This window comes from Elgaria multicarinata, chromosome 11, assembly GCF_023053635.1.
Source record: "Elgaria multicarinata webbii isolate HBS135686 ecotype San Diego chromosome 11, rElgMul1.1.pri, whole genome shotgun sequence".
NCBI lineage: Eukaryota > Metazoa > Chordata > Lepidosauria > Squamata > Anguidae > Elgaria > Elgaria multicarinata.
Window position 1 is genome coordinate 46,384,339 of NC_086181.1, and position 23,536 is coordinate 46,407,874.

The 23,536-nt window shown below is 53.8% G+C and overlaps 1 protein-coding gene across 1 annotated transcript in view; it reads right to left on the reverse strand.

The window, feature by feature from the left end:
* NEURL4 (neuralized E3 ubiquitin protein ligase 4) overlaps nt 1–23,536 on the reverse strand; it is a 44,394-nt gene that overhangs the window by 11,601 nt on the left and 9,257 nt on the right. Inside the window, exons 5-22 of the mRNA XM_063137228.1 lie at nt 21,411–21,789; nt 19,717–19,782; nt 19,090–19,373; nt 17,703–17,814; nt 17,426–17,514; nt 17,242–17,314; nt 16,414–16,681; nt 15,699–15,880; nt 14,006–14,091; nt 12,509–12,671; nt 10,968–11,166; nt 8,056–8,132; nt 7,866–7,944; nt 5,948–6,123; nt 3,390–3,518; nt 3,095–3,240; nt 2,341–2,556; nt 491–589 (exon numbers count right to left, since the gene is read on the reverse strand). Of these exons, the coding sequence (XP_062993298.1) occupies nt 491–589; nt 2,341–2,556; nt 3,095–3,240; nt 3,390–3,518; nt 5,948–6,123; nt 7,866–7,944; nt 8,056–8,132; nt 10,968–11,166; nt 12,509–12,671; nt 14,006–14,091; nt 15,699–15,880; nt 16,414–16,681; nt 17,242–17,314; nt 17,426–17,514; nt 17,703–17,814; nt 19,090–19,373; nt 19,717–19,782; nt 21,411–21,789 (2,823 nt within the window). The remainder of the gene's footprint in view (nt 1–490; nt 590–2,340; nt 2,557–3,094; nt 3,241–3,389; nt 3,519–5,947; nt 6,124–7,865; nt 7,945–8,055; nt 8,133–10,967; nt 11,167–12,508; nt 12,672–14,005; nt 14,092–15,698; nt 15,881–16,413; nt 16,682–17,241; nt 17,315–17,425; nt 17,515–17,702; nt 17,815–19,089; nt 19,374–19,716; nt 19,783–21,410; nt 21,790–23,536) is intronic.

Here is a 23,536-nt window from a genome sequence, read left to right on the forward strand (position 1 = left end):
GTGACTTTTTAGATTGCCAGCCTGTAGGAAGGGACTGTCTTGCTTTACTGACTGCCCGTTAGCCACGCTGGGAGTCTTTTGGGTTGGGAATTGGATGGATGGATGGATGGAGAGAGAAGATATGGATAGATATGGAGATATGCAGAGATAGATATTTGCTCCCTTGTTAGCCTCAGCATCACACTAGTGGAGGCTGCTGGCTCTGGAGCCCGCGGGGCGGTGAATCCAGTCCGGGTTTCCATCAGAACTCTAAAGGAGCTAAGCACCACACCTTGGATAGCTCCTTTAGAGTTCTGACAGAAACCTGGACCGGATTCACCGGCCCACGGACTTCAGAGCCAGCAGCCTCCATTGCATGCCACACAGCCACCAAAGTCTCAGCAAATAAGTAGAGGAGGGGATGAGAGAGAGAGAGGGAATGCATCTTCGGGGCCAAACAGCCAACCCCTTTTCCTGGAGGGGAGCGGGGGCGCGTGCAACGGCCTCTTACCTTGGCCACGCCGGTTGCTGCCGGCCCCATGTCCTCCCCATCGATTAAGATGTGCATGGTGTCATCAGTGCCACGTTTCACGCCCACGCGGCTCCCGACCTGGAGAGAGGGCAGGGCTCGTTACCAGACCCCCACGGAGGCCCCAAGAGCCCAGCCTCCTGACCGCTGCAGGGCAGATCGCGACGGAGTCCGGCAGGATCAATGCTAGGGGGGTGCGTCCCAAGGGTGGAATGGCCTGACAGAAGAGGAGGAGCACCCGGACCCTCTTCTGCTACCTTTCAGGGTTGTCGTTCTTCCAACCAGATCACGTACGCAAAGCACGCTCTTGGGACGGAGGCCTGCTGTGACTTTCCGCTAGCGTAACACACCGCTACACACACACACACTGCAACCCACCCACCCCCAGATCTGCTCCAGAGGGCCAGGGGACCCCCGGAGCAGATGTGGGGTGTGCTTTGGGGGACACAAGAGGACAGGCAAGTTGCACTGTGTGACCAGAAGGCCCCACAGAACCTAAAAGTAGGGCTGCTCCTGGCTCAAGCTGCTCAGACACCTGCTGACCGTCTCTTCCAAGAGACCACCCACCTCTGGTTGGGGGGGCCTGAGAGAGACCATTCTCAGCCCTGGACCCCCCCTTTATGGAACTCACCCCACCCAGAGAAGCCTGCCTGGTGCCTCTTTTCCGACCTTTCAGGCACCAAGCGAAAGTCTTCATTACTTCCCAAACAGTTGAAGGAGCTTCACTTTTTTTCAATTTCACATCTCACTCGGCTGTTTTTTAAATTCCATATATGCAGTTGTGTTGTTCTGCTTTGTCGATAATATTGTATTTTATATTATGGTTTTATCCTGTTGTTTTATACTTTGAACGTTTTTAATTTTTGTGAACCGCCCAGAGAGCTCCAGCTATTGGGTGGTATAGAAATATCATTAATAAAGAAATCAATAAATAAATTCTGTATTTTAGCATCCTAATCGTTTGGAAATGGCCATGGGATCTTCCTTTTTCTGTTTTTGTTTGTATTTTATGCTTTTTATGGTTTTAAATTTTGTATATTTCTTTTTAACGTTCACTGTTTTTAACTTTTGTAAACCGCCCAGAGAGCTTTGGCTATGGGGCGGTATATAAATGTAAATAAAATAATAATAATAATAATAATAATAATAATAATAATAATAATATAGGTTTGGGGGGAGGCTGTTCTACTGTAAGGAATGTTCTGGTAAAAAGAACAGATACGCTCGCTGGTCCATCTATAAATCGAGAGTATTTATACTTTGAATGTTTTTAATTTTTGTGAACCGCCCAGAGAGCTCCGGCTATTGGGTGGTATAGAAATGTCATTAATAAAGAAATCAATGAATAAATTCTGTATTTTAGCATTCTAATCGTTTGGAAACGGCCGTGGGATCTTCCTTTTTCTGTTTTTGTTTGTATTTTATGCTTTTTATGGTTTTAAATGTTGTATATTTCTTTTTAACGTTCACTGTTTTTAACTTTTGTAAACCGCCCAGAGAGCTTTGGCTATGCGGTGGTATATTAATGATGATAATAATAATAATAATAATAATAATAATAATAATAATAATAATAATAATAATAATAATATAGGTTTGCGGGGAGGCTATTCTACTGTAAGGAATGTTCTGGTAAAAAAAACAGATACGCTCGCTGGTCCATCTATAAATCGAGAGTATTTCCCTCCCTCCCCACCCCACCCCCGTGAAATCCAGATACGCTCCGTGAGCCCAGCCAGGCTGCAAGGTAAGGGTCTCCTGGGCTTCTCCTCGCCCTCCTCGCAAACCCTGGCAGCCTCCGCTAACGTGCCCGGCCCCTTCCTCGCACTCACCCCGAGGCGCTCCAGCGAACACCCGTAGTTCTGCTTCTGGAGGACGCCGTTGCGGCGAACCTCGGAGCCCGTCACCAGCCAAGTGACCTTGGAGCGGAGCTCCAGGACGGAGGACGGCAGCCCCGTGACCGCGTACGGGGCGTCCAAGGGCAGCAGGGTGGTCAGGCCCACGTGCACCGACCCAGACCATTTCTCGTCCAGCTCGTCGATCTTCACCTGCAGGGAGGTGGGAGGAGTCAGCAGGAAGCGGTCGTCCTTCGTGGGGCCATGGGGGAGGAGGAATGAACAAACCACGGCGGGAAGGCAGGGGTTCTCTCGCCCTCCCAAACTCAAGGACCGCGTTTCTAGGACGAAAAGCCCCCCGAACGTCGGAACCGTTCCTCATTGGGGAGTTGCTCCGGCCCCTTCTCTGCAACAGCCCAGAATTGTGCAGCGTCTCCCACGTCCTCCCGCACCGTTACGATCCTGCAGTTCTCCTTTCTGAACCCTTTCCTAACGACCCCCCCAAAATGGAATGTAGGAACAGAAGAAGCTGCCTTGTACGGAGTCAGAGCCTGGGTCCATCCAGCCCAGTATCGTCAACTCTGACGGGCAGCAACGGCTCTACCTCCAGGTTTCCAGGCAGAAGCATTTCCTGCCCTACCTGGAGATGTTGCCAGGATCAAACCCAAGACCTTCTGCATCCAAAGCAGGGGCTCTCCGCCCACTGAGCCCCGGGGAACGTGGCTCACGCACCCCCACACCCCCCTCGCACCTCAAAGATTTCGTCCGTCTTCAGTTCCTTCATGCTGAAGACGATGCCGTGGCTGTAGCTGGCCACCCGCACGGCCCGACACCCATCGTCCTGGAAAGCCACGTTCTTGCCACAGCTGCTGTGGAAACGGTGGGCCACCCCGGGAACTGGAACGGGGTGGGGGGGGAAAGGCAATCAGTGGCCACCTCTGGGCTCGGAGCAAAGGAAGCAGCCTCACGGGCGGAACCGGGGGCCAACGGAGGAGACCAGCAGGGGACGCGGAGGATCCCGGGCCAGCTGGCTCAGGGGCTCTCACCTGGCGAGTGGATAGGGAAGGACTTCTCCGTGATGTTGCTGGTGGAGAGGCTGTTGTCCACGGGCCCTGTGGCGCTGGTGATCGACACCTGGACGCACTGGCCGTACAGATCGACCACGGCGTAGACCTCTGCACCCATGGAGGGAAAAGCGGGGGAGGGGGGAGGCTGAGTTAGTGCAAGAGGCAAGGAGCCGTCTCCCGCGCCAGAAACCAGGGTGCAGAACAGACACGCGCCAGAAACCTGGGCCGTTTCGCAGCTCCCCCTCTCCGTTCTGAGAAGTCGAAATGCTTCTACCCGAGGCTCAGTGACCGACAGCAAGAGCTTTCAAGTTAAAACAGGCTGGGATTTGGGGCGTTTTCGCCCCGCCCCTTTTTGCCTTCAGCCCTGCCCACTACCGTTGCAGGGAAACCCTCCAAGGGCTTCCCTGCAACGGACGCCAGAATCCGGCCTAAAAGAGGTCCTTCGGCACACACACCCCAGCCCGGCACGCTGGTTTTCTTTATTGATTGCATTTCTATACCGCCCAACAGCCGAAGCTCCCTGGGTGATTTCAAACCCAAAGGGCTCCCAGGAAAAAAACGAATGGGCCACCAATGCTGGTCCCTCTCGCTCCCATTCCATCTCATAGAATAGCAGAATTGGAAGGGGCCTACAAGGCCATCAAGTCCAACCCCCCACTCGATGCAGGAGTGGCCCTCTCTCTAGAGTGGCCCTTCTTGGGGCGGGGTGGGGGGGAGGCTCACAAGCAAGGCATGATGGGAACATCAACCTGCCCGTTCACCAAGATCCACAGATCAAGGTCTCCTGGCTGTCCTGCCACCTGCACGGGTACATCTGACAGCAGGGCCTTTTCTGGGGTGGCGCCCCCAACTATGGCATTCTCCCCCTGCTGCAGTGCGACACGCACCCTCCTGGACGGCACTTGTTCAACAACACTGAGCAGGGGGTTGGACTCGATGGCCTTAAGAGGACCCTTCCAACTCTACTATTCTATGATTCTACCTGTATGGCAGGTATTTGCTGATTTTAAGACCTAGCTGAGCAGGTTCGTTGTTTTGCACCTCGTTTTAATTGTGGTTTCAGTACATTTTCTACGCCGCCCCTCTGATTTGATAGTGAAGGGTGGGATATAAATGCTGGAAAGCAATGAATGAAAGGAACTCCCGCCTTGGTGGATGATTCCTGGCATCTGGGATGCTCACTTTCACTAGATCAGGGTTGGGATACCTCAGGCACTTGGGCTCCCAGTCCGGCCCTCGTGGTTCCCTGCCTGGCCACGCCCCCTTTCCCTGGCCACGCCCCCTTTCTCCCAAACACTGACCGCTTTGCTGGCTTCCCAGCTTTCAGGCTGTTTCTTTTTTCCCTTTCACAAAAGCTGAAAAGACTGTCCTAAGGTAGGTTACCAGAAGGAAGAACTTTAATCTAAAATATGCTGGTATCTTTAGTATTTCTGTCTCCATCCCCTTTGCCACACACACACATAAATTCACGCACTGGACTGCAGCCCGAGAGCTTCTCTGAAACTGGATTCAGCCCTGGAGCTGACAGAGACTCTCCCACCCCTGGCCTAGATCCTCCCCAACGTCTTCGCCCCCCACCTTTAAAATCCTTTTGCCAAAGGCCCCACCTGCAGGGATGCCATTAAGCGGGTCACCTCCTCCACCTGGAGTTTTGAGGTTGAATCGTTTTATACCTAGGGAGGTTGTGGGCTCTCCCACACTGGAGGCCTTCAAGAGGCAGCTGGACAACCATCTGCCAGGGATGCTTTAGGGTGGATTCCTGCATGGAGCAGGGGGTTGGACTCGATGGCCTTGCAGGCCCCTTCCGACTCTGCTATTCAAGAGGGTGATCAGGGGTCTGGAAACAAAGCACTATGAAGAGAGACTGAAAGAACTGGGCATGTTTAGCCTAGAGAAGAGAAGATTGAGGGGAGACATGAGAGCACTCTTCAAATACTGAAAAGGTTGTCACACAGAGGAGGGCCAGGATCTCTTCTCGATCCTCCCGGAGTGCAGGACACGGAATAACGGGCTCAAGTTAAAGGAAGCCAGATTCCGGCTGGACATCAGGAAAAACGTCCTGACTGTTAGAGCTGTACGACAGTGGAACCAGTGACCTAGGGAGGTTGTGGGCTCTCCCACACTGGAGGCCTTCAAGAGGCAGCTGGACAACCACCTGTCAGGGATCCTGTAGGGTGGATTCCTGCACTGAGCAGGGGGTTGGACTCGATGGCCTTGTAGGCCCCTTCCAACTCTATGATTCTATGTTTCTATATTTTACTCACAACTGTATATGCTCCAATGTTTCTCTCTGTGGCCTATAAGTGTTTCCTTCAGCTAAAAAGTCCTTCTTTAATACAGGCTTTTCCCGTGACCGGTTTCCAGGCTCCTTTTCCAGCATCCCCCCATCCCAGGGGACGTCTCGTTCTCCCCATCCCTGCCGGCTGCTGCTGGTCCTTTGCGTTGGCATCCTGGGGTCCCCCTTGACCTGCCGCTTCTCCCAACAGCTGGCCAAAGTGGGCCCTCCCCTCCTCCCATGCCCAGGTGAATGCTCGTACCCTTCCCCGGCGGCAGCCCCGAACAAGCCACGCCCTGGTCCACGCCGTTGATGAAGTAGTGCAGGTCGCCCTTGGCCGTGCGCATCATGCCAATGCGCGACCCTGTGGTCAGCGAGTCCAAGTCGCAGCCATAGTTGTTGCGCATGGTGTTCCCATCTTGCATGATGGCCGTGCCGCTGGGAAGGAGAGAAGGGGAAACAACCCTATCATTCCTTGGAAGTAGTTTTAGCCTGCTCCTCAGCCAGAAAAGATCTAGGGCAGCCTTCCTCAACCTGGGGCACTCCAGATGTGTTGGACTGCATCTCCAAGTTACAACATTGTAACTCCAATGTTGGAGTTGTAGTCCAACACATCTGGAGCGCCCCAGGTTGAGGAAGGCTGATCTAGGGGATCCCAGCTTACAAATAATCAGTAAAAGAAGACAGTCCTTGCCCCCAGAGAAAACACGACACACAAGGAAAAAGGGAAGAGGAGGGAAGAGGAAAAAGTCAAGTCCTTCACGCAGAGTTGACGGACCGGCCCTGCTTCCCTCCTCAACTGTGGATGTGTTAGGAAGGATGGTCCCACTCCCGCCTCCTCTGGCCGCAAGTCGCCAATGCCCATATATTCCAAGCCTGTGCAAGGACCTCAGAGGAGCCTCATAGCCGGAACAGACCAGAGGTCCATCTAGTCCGGCATTCCGGTTCCCCAGGAATGCCTTTGGAAGCTCACAAGCAGGTCATGAGGACTATAAGCTTGTTCCCCAGCAACTCGGAGGAATACTGCCTCTGGGTCTGGGTTAGTACAGACCCATGAAGTCATCGACAGCCTTCTCCTCCAGGAATATGTCTATGTGGTTCTCCACCACGGGCCGGTTCGTGACAGGGCAGCCCACCATGCGTTACTTAACCCGCGGTGAGGCTGCACTGCGCGCAGGGTCTGTGTGTGCGCGGCCCCCATTGTGCATGTTCAACCCCTGCTCAGGGGTTGTCATGCCATGTGAACCAAGGAGCGTGGGTTATGCGAGGCTTGTTCAACCCGCCCATAACCCACACTCACATGACACGGCAACACCCACGGAGGGCTTGGATGGGCAAAGTGGTGCCTGTATAGCCCAGATTACAAACGCTGCACCTGATGAAGTGGACTCCAGTCCACAAACACGGATTTATTTATTTATTCCATTTATATACCGCCCCACAGCCGAAGCTCTCTGGGCGGTTTAATGATGCCACGATGAACTGGCTGGTCTTTAAGACACAGCAAGACTCAGTTGTTTTTCCTAATTATTTTGTCCCTTCGCATGGGATTTAATTGAAAGGAGCTTTGGGAGGTGATCTTGGCTGGAAAGCAGGAAGTATTATGGAATGTAACAAAACAAAACAGCCCGACCGAAACGGGCTGAACCCAGGCTTAGTCACACTAAAAGCAGAACCAATGAAATCACTCACAGTCCCACTGATTTAAAGGAGAATACTCGGAGTGTGACGAATTCTGGGTCCAACCCAGTAAATTCCATTCTGTACCCCAGAAGCCAGCTTGTAACTATTTATTTATTTATTTATTACACTTATATACCGCTCCCATAGCCAGGGCTCTCTGGGGGGCTTACAGAAATTCTAAAATTGAGATAAAAACAAGTAAACAAAATTTAAAACTCTAAAACACTATGACTCAGCCACCCAACGGGCACCCGTCACCTGGGGGGAAGCCTCAAAACCCTCCCAACTCACGGAGGGTGTTTCTCCAAGCCCTCTCAGCGATCCCTTTGACATTCAAATCCTCCCCTCGGGGAATTCTTTATGGAGGGGAGCATTCCGGCGTGTCATCCTGCAGCGGTACCATCCGGGGAGGACCGTACCACACGCAAGAGCGGCTCTTCGCACCCGATCCCCTGCAAGCGTGACGCTCTCGCCGATCACCCCGTCTTCATCCTCACCTCAGCATCCACGTATCGTAGTCGATATCCGTCATCGTGTTGGGGAACTCCAGGTCCTCTGGACGGATGGCCGTGACGCCTGGGGAGGGCGGAAGGAACGAGGCGGCAATAAGAGACCCCGCCCCGCAGCGCCAAAACAAGGCCCTGCTGCTTGTCTATGCCTCCGCCCCCCTCTCCTCCGCCCCCTCACCTGCTTCGATGGAGCCTGACCACCGGTCCACCATCTTCTGAATGATGATTTCAAACAGCTCCCCGTCTCGGAGAGGCCTACAAAGAAGCAATAGGAGTAATGTCAGAACGGCAAGGCGGGAGTGGGGCTGCAAGCGTGGCCAGCCAGATGCCCCTGGGAGCTTCACAAACACGGTCCAACGGAGGAAGCCACGTCCGTGGCTCATCTCCAGCAACTGAGCAAAGGGAGGTAAGAGGCAAAACCACTGTTAAGCATGGGGGGGGGGTCTCCAACGGGCAGCCAACAAGCACCAATGTGCCCACGGACACCTCTCTTGGTGGCTACCAAAGCTCCCTGCCTCTCCTGTTTTATTTCTGAAGATGTGTCCAGGAGCGTGTCCAGAGGAGGGCCACTAGGATGATCAGGGGTCTGGAAACAAAGCCCTATGAAGAAAGACTGAAAGAACTGGGCCTGTTTAGCCTGGAGAAGAGGAGATTGAGGGGAGACATGATAGCACTCTTCAAATACTTAAAAGGTTGTCACACAGAGGAGGGCCAGGATCTCTTCTCGATCCTCCCAGAGTGCAGGACACGGAGTAACGGGCTCAAGTTAAAGGAAGCCAGATTCCAGCTGGACATCAGGAAAAACATCCTGACTGTTAGAGCAGTACGACAATGGAACCAGTTGCCTGGTGAGGTTGTGGGCTCTCCCACACTAGGGGCCTTCAAGAGGCAGCTGGACAGCCATCTGTCAGGGATGCTTTAGGGTGGATTCCTGCACTGAGCAGGGGGTTGGACTCAATGGCCTTGTAGGCCCCTTCCAACTCTGCTGTTCTAGGATTTTATGTATTTACTTTAAACGGAGAGGCGGGCCTTCTGCAGAGCCAAGGACTGGCTCCTAGCACCATTGTTATTTAGCTTGACACAGTGGCCTTTGTCTTTTGGAGCTCAGCCCCCACCTTTGCCTTGGACTGAGGTTCTTGGACAAGTTTCCGTGATAGCTATTTTACAAACGAGAAGCCCCCCTCCATGGCAGCCATGTTGTAAAAGCGCCCACAACAAACCCTCAAAATTCCAAGCATACCCACTGACCTCAAAGGTTGCAGACACCTGGTTTAGCGTTATGATAATCCAAACCGCCCCCCCAGGCTTATGCACCCATCCACCCACTCACCCCAGTGCTACCAGAAAGAGGAACTGGGAAGCTTTTGCTTTCAGTTTTGACTGACCGCAGCTTCCTGTGTCATCCGAACCTGGACAAACTGGGCTTCGTCTTAATCATAGTTGGGGGAAACAAGCCATCTTCAAACCACAATATTTGAAAGCTGGCTTGTTTCTCATAACGAGAGTTACAACGAACCACCATAGAATCATAGAATCGCAGAGTTGGAAGGGGCCTACAAGGCCATTGAGTCCAACCCCCTGCTCAGTGCAGGAATCCACCCTAAAGCATCCCTGACAGATGCTTGTCCAGCTGCCTCTTGAAGGCCTCTAGTGCAGGAGAGCCCACAACCTCCCTAGGTAACTGATTCCATTGTCGTACTGCTCTAACAGTCAGGAAGTTTTTCCTGATGTCCAGCCGGAATCTGGCTTCCTTTAACTTGAGCCTGTTATTCCGCGTCTTGCACTCTGGGAGGATTGCGAAGAGATCCTGGCCCTCCTCTGTGTGACAACCTTTCGAGTATTTGAAGAGTGCTCTCATGTCTCCCCTCCATCTTCTCTTCTCCAGGCTAAACAGGCCCAGTTCTTTCAGTCTCTCTTCATAGGGCTTTGTTTCCAGACCCCTGATCATCCTGGTTGCCCTCCTCTGAACACGCTCCAGCTTGTCTGCATCCTTCTTGAATTGTGGAGCCCAGAACTGGACGCAATACTCTAGATGACATCTAACCAGGGCCGAATAGAGGGGAACCATTCAGGGGTTTGGACGACACGCTAAAACTGGTTAACATAAAAGCAGATACAGAACCTTCTATCGCCTCCTTGCAGCTGCATAGGAGGGGAAAAATGCAAGGGAATGCTCAACTTTCGTGCAGACTTCCCCAACCTGGCGCCTTCCAGATGTGTTGGACTACAACCCCCATCATTCCCGAGTTGTAGTCCAACACATCTGGAAGGCGCCAGGTTGGGGGAGGCTCCTTTAGCACTGAGCTTGAATGCAGCCACGGTCTCTGAACCCAGAGGTTTTCTTCTGAGCTATCATAGCGGACAGCCGTTGATGGGAGTTAGACGCTGTCAATAAATACACGGGGGGAAAGAGACTGTAATTCCGTTGAGACCCAGGTCCCTTCAATCGGATAAACACAACCCCCCCTCCTTGCTTCCAAATATCAGGTGAGCAAGATTCGGGCGAACTTCAGGCTTTGCAACACACAGAGGCTCAGTTCAGGCAACATGTCTCTCAACGGTGGCTTTAGAACTCCAACGGTGGAGTTTTTACACCACCGTTGAGGAATGTGCTGTGTGGCAGGAAAACTCCACGCAACGGTGGAGGGTTTTTGTTTTTGGAAAACGCTCCACGCTGAATATCCACGCTGTGCAGAGGAGAGTTCCTGCACAACCGTTGTGTGGCAGGCTCCATTTTCCATTGAGTTGACTTTTCCCACTGGGTACTGAGTTCCCTGGCAAGAGCGGCGAAAGGAGTGAGCGCCGCTCTAGGAGAGCCATTGGGATTGTTGCTTTGCAGCAACGGCTGATGGGATACCGTCGGGAGGAGAGAGGGTGGAAGAACCGTCAATCCAACGCCGCGTTTTTCTTTTGCTGCACTCCATGTTGGCCCGCGGTCACACAACGGTGGAGTTAGGACATGTTGCGTGGGGAATATACCCCTTAAAAACTCAACCGTTGAGTGGGTTTTCCCCACGGCGTTGACTAATGTGTTGTCTCAACTGAGCCAGAGAGAACCAAGGGGCCCGGTCCCCGACACCCGTCACTGACCGGTTGGAGATGACGATGGCGTCGTTGAACTCGCTGCGGCAGTTCTGGCGCAGGGCCGTGCGCCCGCCGTTCGTGATGACAGCGTTGTTGCCGTGCAGCTGGTGGAAACGCAGGTCGCTCCCCGAGGCGACGGAGGAGGGGCTGCTGGGAGACAGCTGGTTGTTGCCCTCTGAGACGTCGTCAGGAAGCGGAAGGAGATCTGGGGAGGAAGCAGGAGGGCGCGTCGGAGGCGTTCCGTGCGATTCTCATGGCTGGACTTCACGGCGGTGAAATAATTGGAGAAGGGGCACAGCTGCCCTGTAACCAAATGGAAGTGCCTCTTCCCTGGCGGCAGGGGGGGTCCCCATCCAAGCGGAGCAGGAAATCAGATGTGGGTTTCAAGGGGGCCGAAGATTTTTCAGAAATTGACTAACATTCGGAAGCTGCAGCTTGTGCAAAATGCGGTGGCCAGATGGATTTTGGGAACCAGAAGGTTCGCCCATATAACACCTGCTCTGGTCCGCTTGCACTGGCTGCCTGTATGTTTCTGGGTCCAATTCAAGGTGCTGGTTTTGACCTATAAAGCCTTACACAGCTTGGGACCACAATACCTGACGGAACGCCCCTCCCGGCGTGAATATACCTGGTCACTACGTTCAACATCTAAGGTCCTCCTCTGGGTGCCTACTCCGAGAGAGGTTCGGAGTGTGGCAATGAGGGACGGGGCCTTTTCGGTGGTGGCCCCCAGACTCTGGAACGATCTCCCTGACGAGGCTCGCCTGGCGCCAACGCTGCTATCTTTCCAGCACCAGGTTAAGACTTTCTTCTTTGCCCAGGCGTATGGCAGCACATCTTAATCACCCACATGTTTAGTTTTTTAATGGTTTTTAATGCTTTATGTGTGTGTGTTCTGTGTTTTAGAATTTTAAATTTTGTATACTTGTTTTTATCTCATTTTAGAATTTCTGTAAACTGCCCAGAGAGCTCTAGCTATGGGGGCGGTATATAAGTGCAATAAATAAATAAATAGTTACTTGCTTGTCGAATAACATACAAAAGCATTCCAAGACTGCCTTGCTGGGCGTGTGTATGTTTATGAATTTGTACATTTCCCCTGGGGGGCCACCACCAAAAAGGCCTGGAAGGCACCCCCCTCTCTTTGTCGTCTTCCTGTGTTTCCTGGTCTTTTTATTTGTCCCCACTATAAAGCAGCTTCCCATGTCCCCCTGAGCCCTTGAGTTCCGAAATAAACGGAGTTGGGCTTGCAAGCAAAGCAAATCCATTGTTCACCCTCCCCTACTCCATTAGGCCCAAACTAGAGTTGTGGAGGCATGGGGGTGGGAAAGAGGGAGGCAGGACTGGACAAAAACAAGAGAAAAATCTGAAAACTTTGGGAAGAAATATCCCCCCCAAAATTTTCCAAAAACCCTGAAAGAAACAGAGAAAAGCGGGGGGTTTCCCCCCACTGGCTTCCTGCCCCCCTAAGGCCTTTGCATCTCTGTCCCCAACTCCAGCTAACCGTAACGTGTCAATCCAGCCTTTTCCCGCCCCCCCCCAATTACCCGTGTCATCCACGATGGTTGCTTGGGCCGCCTGCCCGTACAGGTCCACGACGGCGTAGATGTTCGGCGGGACGTTCCACGCGGCCGGGCCCTGCGCCACCCCGTTGACGAAGAAGTGCAGCGTCCCGTCCTCCTTGCGCAGCACCCCCACCGTGTCACCAGCCTGAGGAGGGCGGGGGAGGAGGAAGAGGAGGAGGAGGAGGAGGCGGCAGCATCAGACCAGAGGAGCAAACGAGAAGAGGGCGGAAACCCCCCTACCTGTACCAACTCTGGATCCAGAACCGTTCCGAGCCGCTTGGCTCGGGGGGCCGCCGGACCAGTTGGAAAACCCCTTCCACGGGGATCGTGCCTCCAGCCTCCTAGTTAAGCTGACCTGGAACGCCTGGGTCTGCCCAGGCCTCCCTCCCAGCAGCCTCTCCCAAAGGGAAGCGGCACACGGCTCACGTTCAGAGCCGCTTGCAGGGGCCACCGGCAGTGCACGTCCTGGGGGCCGTGTTCTCCCTTCCCGCTGCTCCGTCCAGTCTATTAATCCCACCCGCACCCTCCGAGCCTCAGGGCTGCTTGAATCCCAGCCCTGCTTCCCCCGCTTCTCCCAGTTGGGGTTTGGCTTAAAGATCGCTGCCCCCAAGCCCTCTCTGTCTCCGCCTCATTCTCCTCCCCAAAGCATCTGAAGAACCTGGTGAGATTCTACCGCCGGCCCCCTGCCATGTCCCTTTATGTATATCAAGCCTTTCCTCCAAAGACCCCCCCAAGGTGGCTTAAATCTGCATTTTTACCCCCATAACAACCCTGGGAGTGGCTCAAAGTCACCCAGTGAGCTTCACAGCCAAGGGAGGAATCGAACCTAGTCCAACACTCTAGCCACTCCACCACACTGTCTCTCGATAATCAGTTGCCTGGTGAGGTTGTGGCCTCTCCCACAGTCGAGGCCTTCAAGAGGCAGCTGGACCACTATCTGTCGGGGATGCTTTAGGGTGGATTCCTGCATTGAGCAGGGGGTTGGACTCGATGGCCTTGTAGGCCCCTTCCAACTCTGCTATTCTATGATTCTTTATCCCTCTTTGCCCTTGCTTTGCAGGATGGGGCGGAGCAGGCTCAAGTGAAAGGAAGCCAGATTCCAGCTGGACATCAGGAAAAATGTCCTGACTGTTAGAGCAGTATGACAGTGAATCAGTAACCTAGGGAGGTTGTGGGCTCTCCCACACTCGAGGCCTTCAAGAGGCAGCTGGACAAGCATCTGTCGGGGATGCTTTAGGGTGGATTCCTGCATTGAGCAGGGGGTTGGACTCGATGGCCTTGTAGGCCCCTTCCAACTCTGCTATTCTATGATTCTATGAATATCTCTTCCCTCCACCACACACACACACAAGCACACATCTCTCACTGTTCCTTCTCCTCTAACGCAATGAGTTCAACGGTGTTTCATTGCATTTCATGTCTAAATATTCCCCTCCGCCACCACCAGCCAACAGGCTCTCTAGCATCGCCCAAACTCGCCTTCAGGCGGTCCAGGTTGTGGCCGTACTCATCCAAGATGGTCGTCCCGTTGTGCATCACGCCGTTCCCGGTCATCATCCAGGTGCCTGTGGGGGACGAGCCAAGAAAGAGAGCCGCTGTCAGCCTCCCCCGGCGCCACGCCCTCCAGGTGTGCCGAATGACAACTCCCTGGAGAAAATCCTGGAGGCGAAGGCTCTCAGTGGCTACTAGCCCTGATGGCTATGTGCCACCTCCAGTATCCGAGGCAGTATGCCTGTATACACCAGTTGCTGGGGAACATGGGTGGGAGGGTGCTGTTGCACTCATGTCCTGCTTCTGAGTTTCCCATGGGGGCAGCTGGTCAACCACTGTGGGGACAGAGTGCTGGACTGGATGGACCCTCGGCCTGATCCAGCGTCACGGCTCTTCTGATGCTCTTCTGTCCCATCAGCAACAGCCAGGATGGTTAACGCGGAAGACTGTGCTAGCACAACCCCTGAAAGCCGTAAAGGGAAGGCAGCAACGCCAGTGTAGGAATGGCTGGGAACTTGGTGCGGAGGGAAGGAGGACAGCGTGAGGAAGAGGGCAGCGATGGGCAAGAAAGATCAGCAAAACTGTCAGAACACCGGGGGGGGGGGGAGCAGTTTGCCTGCCATTCTGGTCACCCCCTCTCAAAAAGGGAGAGATTCGTCAACTTCACAGTCTTCCAGAATTGAAGAAAGCCATAAAGACTGATCTCTTCCGGCAGGCCTACCCAGCGGAATTTTAAGGCGCCTTTTTTAATGGTGTGCTGCTTTTAATGATGCACTGGTTTTAAACGTTTGAATTAGTTGTATGTGTTTTATGGTGTTTTTATCTGTGTTGTACCCCGCCTAGATCCAGAGGGAGAGGCAGGTAACAAATAAATATATTATTATTATTATTATTATTATTATTATTAAAAAGACCAGTGCAGAGGGCTCATAGCTGCAGGAAAAGATGGAGCGGAGACATGATAGCACTCTTCAAATACTTAAAAGGTTGTCACACAGAGGAGGGCCAGGATCTCTTCTCGATTCTCCCAGAGTGCAGGACACGGAATCATGGGCTCAAGTTAAAGGAAGCCAGATTCCAGCTTGACATCAGGAAAAACTTCCTGACTGTTAGAGCAGTACGACAATAAGAATATCAGAACAGCCCTGATGTTGGATCAGACCAAGGGTCCCTCTAGTCCAGCACTCTGTTCACACAGTGGCCGACCAGCCATCGGCCAGGGATAAGCAAGTAGGACCCGGTGCAACAGCACCCTCCCGCCCATGTTCCCCAGCAACTGGTGCACACAGACTTATTGCCTCGAATACTGGAGATAGCACACAACCATTAGTAGCCATGGATAACCTTTGCCTCCAGGAATTAATCCACCCCCCTTTTGAAGCCATCCAGATTGGTGGCCATCGCTACATCTCGTGGTAGCGAGTTCCATAATTTAACTCTGCGCTGTGTGAAGAAGTCCTTCCTTTTATTTGTCCTGCATCTCCCACCCATCAGCTTCATGGGATAATGACCCCGTTGGGTTCTAGTATTTTGAGAGAGGGAGAAAAAAACGTCTCCCTGTCCACATTCTCCACACCAGGCATAATTTTGTACACCTGGGTCATCGCACAAGCCAGCGAGAGCGAAGGGGTGCTATTCCCACCGCAGCCACTAGGAGCCGCCGCCGCCGCTTGGGTCTCACCTGATCGCAGGTTGGTCATGGTGGAGGGCAGCTGCAGGTAGGTGGGGTTGTGGGTGGTGACCCCGATCTCAATGGAGCCGGCCCATTTGTCCACCATCTTGTCAATGCGCACCTGGAAGACCTCGCCATTGCGTAGCGGCCGGTTGCTCAGGACCACCCCGTGGTTGAAATCGTCGGTGGCGCTGCACAGAGAGGAGAACAGTGTGGGTTTTTTTAGGGGCTGCTGCTGAGAGATGGATCCGTCACGCTAGGGCTGAGAAGCAGCTGCTTCTGGGGAGGAGCACTAATTATACAGGCAGGGACAGCTAAGGCCGGAGCGTGGGGCAAAAACCCACAACACTGAGTATCTATGTATGAATAGGCTAAAAACTGGCCATTGCTTGCATGCAGGACTGCCTGCGTCACTGGGCAAACTTGCTGTGATGTCCTGGAACATTCACAAACATTGTAACTGTTCAGGGTGAAGATGCGAGCAACGGAATGTAGACAGTCTAGTTTCTCTGAGGGAAGTGAAAAGTCAGTTTGGACAAGAGAAAGACCAGGCCAGGAGATGTTTGCTGGTGGGGGGGGGGGGGGGGAGAAAGAAGAAAGAGGTAGGGTGACCACAGTGAGCTGCTAAGAGGACTCCAATGCAGGGAACTGAGGAACATCTAAATAAATTAAGGATGCAACCCATTTCTCACAGCTGAAGGCAGAAGGGCCATAAGACACCTACTGGGGCCGCAGCGCCGTCCGTCCCTCGTTGATGATGGCGGCCTTCTGCCCACAATTGGGGTGGAAAAGGAGGCGTTCCGGTTCCGGCTCGTTCCCGGCAGCGTCGATGGCACGGCGCCCCACGTCTGGCGACAGGGCCCTCATGATGGCGTTGTTGCGCCGGAGGCGGTCACTGTGGTTGTGGTTGTGCACGATGGTGACCTTCACGGCCATGCCGTAGAGGTCCACCACGCCGTAGACCACCAGCGGGGTGAGGGTGGTGGCCACGCCTGGAAGGGGGAAGCGAAGGCAGCGTCACCTGGGCCCACGCCCAGGAAAGGGAAACACCACGCCGGGCAAAGCAAAGCGGCCCTCGAGCGTGGTGCCCGTGGCCAGCAGGACCCTGTTCGAATCCCAGCCCACATTCAGCCATCGAGGGGATCATAGAATCATAGAACAGCAGAGTTGGAAGGGGCCTACAAGGCCATCGAGTCCAACCCCCTGCTCAATGCAGGAATCCACCCTAAAGCATCCCTGACAGAGGGCTGTCCAGCTGCCTCTTGAAGGCCTCTAGTGTCATTCTCCAGGCCCTCTTTTCTTGGCTTGTCTGCAGGTGGTCTGACTGGTCTCCTCCTCCCAACGCTATTTCTGCACGCGAGTGGCTCCTCCGTAGCCCATTCTCAACCCTCCGTGTCACATCCCCCCCTGCCCCGTCTCACCCTCCCGCTCCCCGACCCCCCCCCTTCACGGCCCACAAGCCTCGCACGGCCTCTGCCCTGTGCCGATCCCTCCTGAAAATCCCAGCGGAGTTGGACTTAAGAAGCTGCTAGCCCTCATGGAGGCCACCAACCTTGGTCGATGCCGTTGATGTAGAAGTGAAGGGCGTTGTTGGACTTCCTGGTCAGGCCAATGTGGTCTCCTTCCTGTGGAGGCAGAGAGGCAGCGTGGGCAGACTCCTGAGGGCAACGAGATGGAGAGGAGCCACCCACGACTGGGGTGGCTGGGGGGAGCCGAACGGGCGACCCTCCGCTCACCTGCAGCTCGTCCAGGCTGAACTCGCAATATTCCCTGCGCGTCCCTTTGCCGTTGGTCAGGATGCCACAACCGCTCATCATGATGGTTCCTGGGGGAGCCGGGGGGTGGGGGGAGGTTGACAAAGGTGAGGACTGAAGGGGCCAATGGGCCACCGACGGAAGCAAACACAACTGCCACCTTCAGGTGCACAATTCCGCTATGTCTTTGTACAGCCCCCGTTGAAGGCGGCCTCGCCTCCCTGCTCCGACCACCCCACCTCACAAGACGGGAGATCACCTGAGCGCAGGTTGGTCATGGTGGCCGGGTACTCCAGGTTGTTGGGGTTGTGCGTGGTGACCCCAATTTCTATGGATCCTGACCACTTATCCACCAATTTGTCGATTCGGATCTGGAAGGGGAAGAAGAAACAGAAGCACAGCCGTCGCCTTTAGGTATTTCGCACCCAAGACCCACCCTCAACCTCCAATGTGGTGCCCAAGTCTCATCTGACACCGGCTCTAGGAAAGCCTTCCCCAGTCTGGCACCCCCCCAGATAACTGGCTGGGGGATGCTGGGAGTTGTAGTCTGACATAGTCTGGAGGGGGTTCAGAGGAGGGCAACGAGGATGAGCAGGGGTCTGGAAACAAAGCCCTATGAAGAGAGACTGAAAGAACAGGGCATGTTTAGCCTGGAGAAGAGAAGGTTGAGGGGAGACATGATAGCACTCTTCAAATACTTGAAAGGTTGTCACACAGAGGAGGGCCAGGATCTCTTCTCGATCCTCCCAGAGTGCAGGACACGGAATAACGGGCTCAAGTTACAGGAAGCCAGATTCCGGCTGGACATCAGGAAAAACTTCCTGACTGTTAGAGCAGTACGACCATGGAATCGGTGACCTGGTGAGGTTGTGGGCTCTCCCACACTAGAGGCCTTCAAGAGGTAGCTGGACAACCCTCTGTCAGGGATGCTTTAGGGTGGATATTCCTGCATTGAGCAGGGGGTTGGACTCGATGGCCTTAAAGGCCCCTTCCAACTCTACTATTCTGTGATTCTACATCTGGAGCTTGGGGAGGCCTGGCTCAGGAGGCGAGCAGGGGGAGAGGGGGACCCTATCCCTTTTAATGGTTGTGCTGAAGAGGGCAATCGAGGCAGCATACTTTTTCTGAATTAACCGAGGACTGCAGGTTCATTCACACACAAAATTTACGGGGAAGGGACACAGCTGGGGGTGGGGGGGGAATAAAACCCTGCCTGAAACCCTGCAGGGCCATTGCTGGCAGTCAGTGTCATAGAATCATAGAATAGCAGAGTTGGAAGGGTCCTACAAGGCCATCTAGTCCAACCCCCTGCTCAATGCAGGAATCCACCCTAAAGCATCCCTGACAGATGGCTGTCCAGCTGCCTCTTGAAGGCCTCTAGTGTGGGAGAGCCCACAACCTCCCTAGGTAACTGGTTCCATTGTCGTACTGCTCTAACAGTCAGAAAGTCAACAGTGCTCCAACTCGTTCATCTTACACCAAAAATGGGGGACGAGTGGCCCTCCAGACGTTGCCGGACTTCAACTCCCACCATCCGCCAACACTGTCTAGGCTGGCCAGGGTGATCCGAGTTGCAGTCCGGCGACACCTGGATGGCCACAGGTTGCCCTCCCCACCTTCCTCTTCCCCCCCCCCCCCCCGCTCACCTCAAACATCTCGTTGTCGCGCAGTGGCCGGTTGGTCATGACAACTCCGTTGTTGAACTCGTCCAGCGGCCGGCGCCGCTCCGCCGTCTTGTTGTTGTTGCTGAGCTTGATGAGAGTGCCGCACTTCTCGTGGAAGAGGAGGGCGTCGTTGGAGGTCATGGGCGGGGCCCCGCAGGGGGCGGAGTCCGAGGGGGGGCTGCCGAGGCTGACGTTCAGAAGGCTCCCGTTGTAGGCCGACAGGATGGCGTTGCTCACCACCTCCGAGAGCTCCATGCTGGAGAACCCTGCAGGCCGGAGGGAAAAAGAGACGCTCAGGAACAGGGCAAAGCCGTGGGGATTCCAAAGCACGGAGGGGGGCGGCGGCCAGCCTCCAATCCCCTCGTGCTCAGCACGGCCGCTAAGAGCAAAGGCCTCTGGGATTGCTACCCTCGGTCCCTGAGAAACCCAAGGCGCTGCCTTGCGACATGTGGGGATTTCTCTATAAGTTGCCAGGAAGCGGTAGCGATATTAAATCGTTCCTTCTACCCCGGGGGACCGGACTGGGGTCGTAAATGCAAGCCTGGTCTGCCAGTTAGACTGTCCCACTTTTTCTGCACGTCTCCGAGGAAAGGAGAGGGCAAAGCTCACCATTCTCCGATTCCAGGCTGTTGGGAAATTTATCGGGTCGATTCTGGTTGCAAGGCAGGTCCAGAGCTGCAAAGTAAAGGAGGAAGAGGAGAAGGAAGAGAAAGAAGGAAGGAGAATGAAGATACTCTCTCAGCAGCTACAATGCTTCTGAACGGTGACCCAGAGCCCTTTCCTGCACTATCATATAGTTGGAATGCGCCCCCCACCCACCCTCAGCCACCAACAGATCGACCCACATAATCTGGGCCATGGTGCCTGTATGACACAAATAGAAAGCAGATGGAGGCAGACAAAGGTGAGTCCAGAAGAAAGAGCTCTTGAGGATCTCAAGAAGTGAGCCAAGCTACATGATCCTGGGGAAAGCAAAGCAAAACAACCTTCCCTACGGGGATCGGGCCGGTTCTCAGTAAAGCCCTCCCAGGGGTTTATTTATGTATTTATTACATTTATATACCGACCCATAGCCGAAGCTCTCTGGGCGGTTTACAAAAGTTACAAACAATGAACATTAAAAAACAGATGTACAAAATTTAAAACCACCAAAAGTATATATGTATATAAAAAAAATCCATTTAAAACAACTATTTGTTTTGGAGCTGTCCAAAAGAACATTTTGCTGGGCGCTACCTCGTGCCACCCTAGTGACAGCCCAAGAGGGGAGGGAGAAACACACACAAACACTTTGAGGGTGGAGGGAAGACTTCCTACGGTCCTGTTTCCCAAGACCTCCTGCCTTCTTGGGAGACAATAACGAGGCCTGCTAAGTAATCCACAAAGCTTTATTCAAGCCATAAACATCTCTTCCCAACTGAAGGGAGTCTAATTTCTAGGAACTTTCCCCCTAGGCAAAACTATGCAAACTAAGCGAGACAACTGTCTTTTCAAGGAGAACGGAAAGCCTTTTCCCAAGACACGTTAACTTCAGAGAGACTAGTTCTGAGGCAGCTTCTGACGGGATGCGAGCCGGGCTGACTTTCTCTCGCTTTCCTTTCACTCCGCCCGTTTTAGTTGGCGGGGTACTCTAGGATTGGCTAACCTGTCCTTGCTCTCTTCTTCGTAAGAATGTTGGCTTCCCACTGACTGTCTATCGTTTGTCCTTGGGGAGATAAGCTCTGGAGAGGGCTCACTCCCAGTGGGTAAGGAGCCTGTGAGAGCTTTCTCCCCCACTGGTACAGGCTGGCCTGTTTCTGGCGCCGACTCCTCTACTTCAGAGTCTGATTCTGATTGATCACCTGAAACACCTTCTTCCAACCCAGGGCAAGCAGGGCCAGACATGACAGCTACCTCCCACCCCCAAGAACCACAGGAGAGGCGTCTCCCTACAGCAGGTCACTCTCTAGATCAGTGCTGGTAGATTTCCAGATGTTTGAGACGTCAACTCCCAGAAGCCTCTGCCAGCATAGTCAATGCTCAGGAATGCTGGGAGTTGAAGTCCAAAACACCTGGAGATCTACTTCCTGTTCACGCTGAGCTAGACCGGCTTTTCCCCACTTGGCACCCCTCAGACAGGTTGGACCACAACAGCCACCATTCCCACAGGCCACGCTGGCTGGGATTTGTAGTCCAACCCATCTAGGGGGCACCACGTTGGGGAAGGCTGATCTAGATTATCTGCCTCTGGGCAGGGCCTGCCTTTAGCACCGGGCACTTTTATCCGTCACGACTCATCCTTTCCCTTGGGCGCTCCCAAGTACCTTCATCGTGGGCGGCCCCCTCGTCCGCCTCCTCGGGGTTGCCCGGCACCACGGTGATCTGGGTACACTTGCCGTACAGGTCCACCACGGCCCAGACGCGGAGCGGGATGCCGGTGGCGGCCACGCCGCAGTCCTGCCCGTTGACCCAGAGGCGCAGCTCGCCGTTGGCCGTGCGCTGGATGCCCACGCGGTCGCCCTCGCCCAGCTGGTCCAGGTCTTGGCCGTACTCCTCCAAGATGGAGCGCCCGTCCCGCAGCACCGAGCAGCCCGAGATGATCCAGGAGCCCCCCTTGAGGCCGGTGGCGCTGCTGGGGAAGTCGAGGTGGTTCGGATCCAAAGCCGTCACCCCGATCTCGATGGAGCCGCTCCAGGAATTAACCTGCAGCGAAGACAGAGGAGGCGGCGTTGAACGCAGGAAGCCACGGGTACGGCTTTTGCACCAGGACAGAACCCAGGAGGAGTTTTTAAAAAGAGAGTTCAACAAGTGCACGGGGTATTCCTGGAGAGCAGGGGGTTGGTTAGTTGCCAAGAAAGAGATCCTGGCGTTCTCGAACCTGGAACCTGAACTGTCTTCTACCAAGTCAGGCCCCTGGTCCGTCTCACCCCGTATTGTCAACACTGACTGGCACCAACGGCTCTACCTCCGGGGTTTCAGGTCTTTAGCAGTCTTGCCTGGATTGAACCTCGGGCCTTCCGCACGCAAAGAAGGGGCCCTATTCCACTGAGATACAGCCCCTCCCCAAGGAATGGCACTCTTCGAATTTTACAGTATTTTTGTATTCATCATCATCATTATTAGTAGTAGTAGTACTAGTATCCTCCTTGGCCAACAGGCTCCAGGACTCGTATGATTAAACCCCTCAGCAAGGAGGGCTGCTTTAAAGCTTCTATGGGCAAAAAACCATTAGCAGAGACATAAAACGAGCTAAGCCTGCCAGTGTCCACACTGACTCGCAATGATGGGAGTTGCAGTCCCAAAACATCTGGAAGACAGCAGTGTGGGGAAAGCCAGGCTAAACTTTCCTCACTGTTGAAGGTTTTCTTCTTTTTTTTCCAGGTGTCTTCCAGTTTTGTTTTGTGTACTGAGCTGTCCAGTTTTAACTACAATTTAGCAGATCAAACAGCATTCAGAACAAAACATAGTGATAAAGAGGAAGAAGAGAAGTCAAGGAGGAGGTATTGGGCTAGAATTAGTACTGACAAGAGGGGATCAAGAGAGCATTGGCCAGTGGTTTAGGCTGAAGAAAAAGCCCGGATTTGGAACCCTTACGAGGTTAGGAGCCGCCTCGCTGGATTGGTTCGAAGGGCCATGAAAAAGCTGTCACACAAAGGAGGGCCAGGATCTCTTCTCCATCATCCCAGAGTGCAGGACGCAGAATAAGGGGCTCAAGTGACAAGAAGCCAGATTCTGGCTGGACATCAGGAAAAACTTCCTGACTGTTAGAGCAGTACGACAATGGAACCAGTGACCTAGGGAGGTTGTGGGCTCTCCCACACTAGAGGCCTTCAAGAGGCAGCTGGACAACCCTCTGTCAGGGATGCTGTAGGGTGGATTCCTGTATTGAGCAGGGGGTTGGACTTGATGGCCTTGTAGGCCCCTTCCAATTCTGCTATTCTATGATTGTATGACACTCAACTTTCTTTAGTTACTAAGCACGCCCCATCCTCACAGGGCCGTTTTATCAACCCCTTAGGTTTGATTTCTTTAGAAATATTTGTTGTGTCCCCGTCCCGTCCCCCGAAAATCCTGTGGCTCCCCCCAAGCATGCAGATAGCTCCCTATCATTTCTTGCTTGTACCCCACTTCTGGCAACACAGACATCGGCACGCCCTGGTTGAGTTTACCCTTAGCGTGAGCGATGATCCTGCCACTTCTTGACCCTCATTGCTCTGTTTACCCCATGTGACCTTTGCTTCCCATAACCCAGTTCCTCATTTCCTCTTAGTCACCCACTGACCTCAGGTGCCTCTCCCAGGTCCTTTTCCCCCTTGCCCCAACCACACACCCCGGAGACCCCTACCCCTGAGGCCTTGCAAAACTGATCCCTCTTCCGCGTTGCATCTTTCGCATCCCCCGACCTCGCATGAGAAAGCGCAGGTCGATGCAGATTCAAACCCCTGCTCAG